General features: G+C 35.5%; 1 protein-coding gene across 4 annotated transcripts in view; it reads left to right on the top strand.

Annotated features, from left to right (window-relative positions):
* Positions 1-2,188, top strand: part of LOC113804773 (uncharacterized) — a 28,944-nt gene extending 26,756 nt beyond the window's left edge. For 2 of the 4 annotated variants that reach the window (XM_070145067.1, XM_070145063.1), the window contains one exon: positions 591-2,188. In XM_070145067.1, the coding sequence (XP_070001168.1) occupies positions 591-804 (214 nt within the window). In that variant the 3' untranslated portion in view covers positions 805-2,188. The remainder of the gene's footprint in view (positions 1-590) is intronic. The other 2 variants (XM_070145069.1, XM_070145068.1) reach the window with 1 other exon arrangement.
* The last annotated feature ends 312 nt before the right edge of the window (positions 2,189-2,500 follow it).

Genomic DNA, 2,500 nt, shown 5'->3' with positions numbered 1-2,500 from the left:
ACTCGGAGGCGTCATGGCGTCTGATTCTATTTTTGGAAAAAAAAGCATATGGGGTTTATTTTGATGACGTCATAAAAGTTATGGATGCTTTGTGAATATGGTCGATTATTTAGGTCTCTTCAATTTTCAAAAAAGGATGGAAAATAATGATTTTATTGGTTATATTTACATTGAACAATTATCAAAACAGACGCCATGACACCACCGAGTTGCTACTGATCTTGCCTTTCCTTATCGGTTGCTTGTCCGAACCTACGTGCATGTTTCTCTTTTTTGTGCGGCTTTATGTCTTTTTTAGGGGTTTGTTTTTTTCCTTTATGTGTTTGAACTGCATGTTTGGGAATTAATATCACATGCAGAGCAGCTTTTGATTCGCGATGTGCATACTGAATGACATGACAGAAAACGGGATTATCCTTTTCACTTATTTTTTGAGGAGAGACTCTCTTATATAAACTGCATGACTCGGAGGATATCCTGGAGAGCAACTTTGATATGCAAAGTGAATGACATGACAGAAATCTTTATTTTTTTTCCTCTTTTTAATGATTTTTGTCCCCACGCCCCCTAAATTTCCCTTCGTCCTGCAGGGGGGCCTCCCGTGGGCGTGATGAGGGCGGAGAATACTGGGAAGCCCCGCCCATAGACGCGTCCCCAAGTGCCACCCAGTCGCCCACGCTCACGGTCGTTTCCGTCGCCCAGCCCACGACCCTCACCGTCGTGCCTGCGTCCGCCCCGCCGCCCACGCTCGCCATGGTGGGCGACTTCGTGGACGAAGACGGCAACCCTTGCTCTAACGTGTGATTCTTCGGAGTGTGGGCGGGCTGATCAGAAGTGTGTTGTAATACACACATTATGTGTGTATGTATATGTATACATATATGTATATGTATATATAGATAAATATATATGTATGTATGTATGTCTATATATATAGATATATATGTATATATATATATATATGTAATGTATAGGTTCATACACACACATGTAATATTTATGTATATGGACTTGATAGCCCTTTAACCCTGTTTCTCGTGTACATTGATCTGTATGGAAAAGAACTAAACACGTGTAATTACTATAGTATATAAGCAAAAGATACTCTAGACATTACAGTTATAAGTGAGCAAAAGACTGATAAATACATTTTTAACGGAAACAAAGGATAAAAATATTCACAAAGGTGCAGGAAAAAATATTTTTATCAGCAAGTGACTGATGACTATTAGGGGAAAAAATCTGAGAAAAAGAACAATTGAAGAACGTTATGAGTTGTATGAGTGAGCGATTTCAAGAACAGTGAGTGTTATATTGTGAGGAAGTTGCTGTAATTTCAAAGGACGATTTTCTATTTATATTTACAGAGGGGAGTTACTCCTCGCCATATAAACTTTTTCTATATCTTGTGAAAAAAAGATATTGACAAGAAGTGAAAGAAAAAATCAGGAAGCAATATATGTATGGAAAAATATGATAATTTATACAAATGAAGTCTTCTAAACTCATCCACATATAAATTATTTTTACATCTTAAAATAGAAATCAAGAAATTAAGACGAAAATGCAAGGAGAGAGAAATGTAACACGAAAATAAATACATCACAGACAGTACCTGGTCGACATATACTATTCTCACCCTAGAACAGGTTATATTTCCGTCCTTTATATATATAAAAAAAACACTGTATCATATCATCATATATTTTGTATCACGTAGAGTTAAGTGTGAGTCCAGTGCCTGTCGAAAAAAAATCTTTTTTTTTTATTAGTTTGTTTATTTTTTATATGGTGTTGCTGCCTTCATTATAATGCTATGCTTCAATACTGTAAGTGGTTTAGCGTGAGGGAAGTTATTTTTTTCTTTTAGATGGTATGTTTATGTAGAATTGGGCATGAGCATACACATAGGCATACGCATATATATATATATATATAAGGACACACACACACACACACACACACACACACACACACACACACACACACACACACACACACACACACACACACACACACACACACACACACACACACACACACACACACACACATGAACGAATATGTATGTGTGTTTGCGCACCCGTTAATATGTATATATATATTGATTAAATAATGAAATAACATGTATTCTTCATGCAAAGGGGAAAATATGCAAATTCTGTACATTAGATAAATTATCACACGCCTCTCATAGTTTCTGTTCCCACTTTCTAGTAAAAAATAAATAATAATAATTGTGTAAGAAATGAAACACTGGAAACTCGATGTCGGTTATAGAAGATGGTAGGTTAAACTCATGGTTGTAGAATGCTGTTAATTATACACTGCATCTAATTCTTTGTTTGATCAAGTTTTATTATTATTGATTAGTGATTTAATTTTTGAATTCATATTTTATCAGGCTGTTATGGATAACTAAATGAATAGGCATGATTTATCCCAATCAGGTTGGCATGAAAATAGATTGTATTTAAAGTCATGCTAGCTTGATTTTAAG

Source organism: Penaeus vannamei, chromosome 33 (genome assembly GCF_042767895.1).
Source record: "Penaeus vannamei isolate JL-2024 chromosome 33, ASM4276789v1, whole genome shotgun sequence".
Taxonomy (NCBI): Eukaryota; Metazoa; Arthropoda; class Malacostraca; order Decapoda; family Penaeidae; genus Penaeus; species Penaeus vannamei.
The sequence above is the reverse complement of the archived record's forward strand: the minus strand, read 5'-3'. Positions and strand labels throughout refer to the sequence as shown.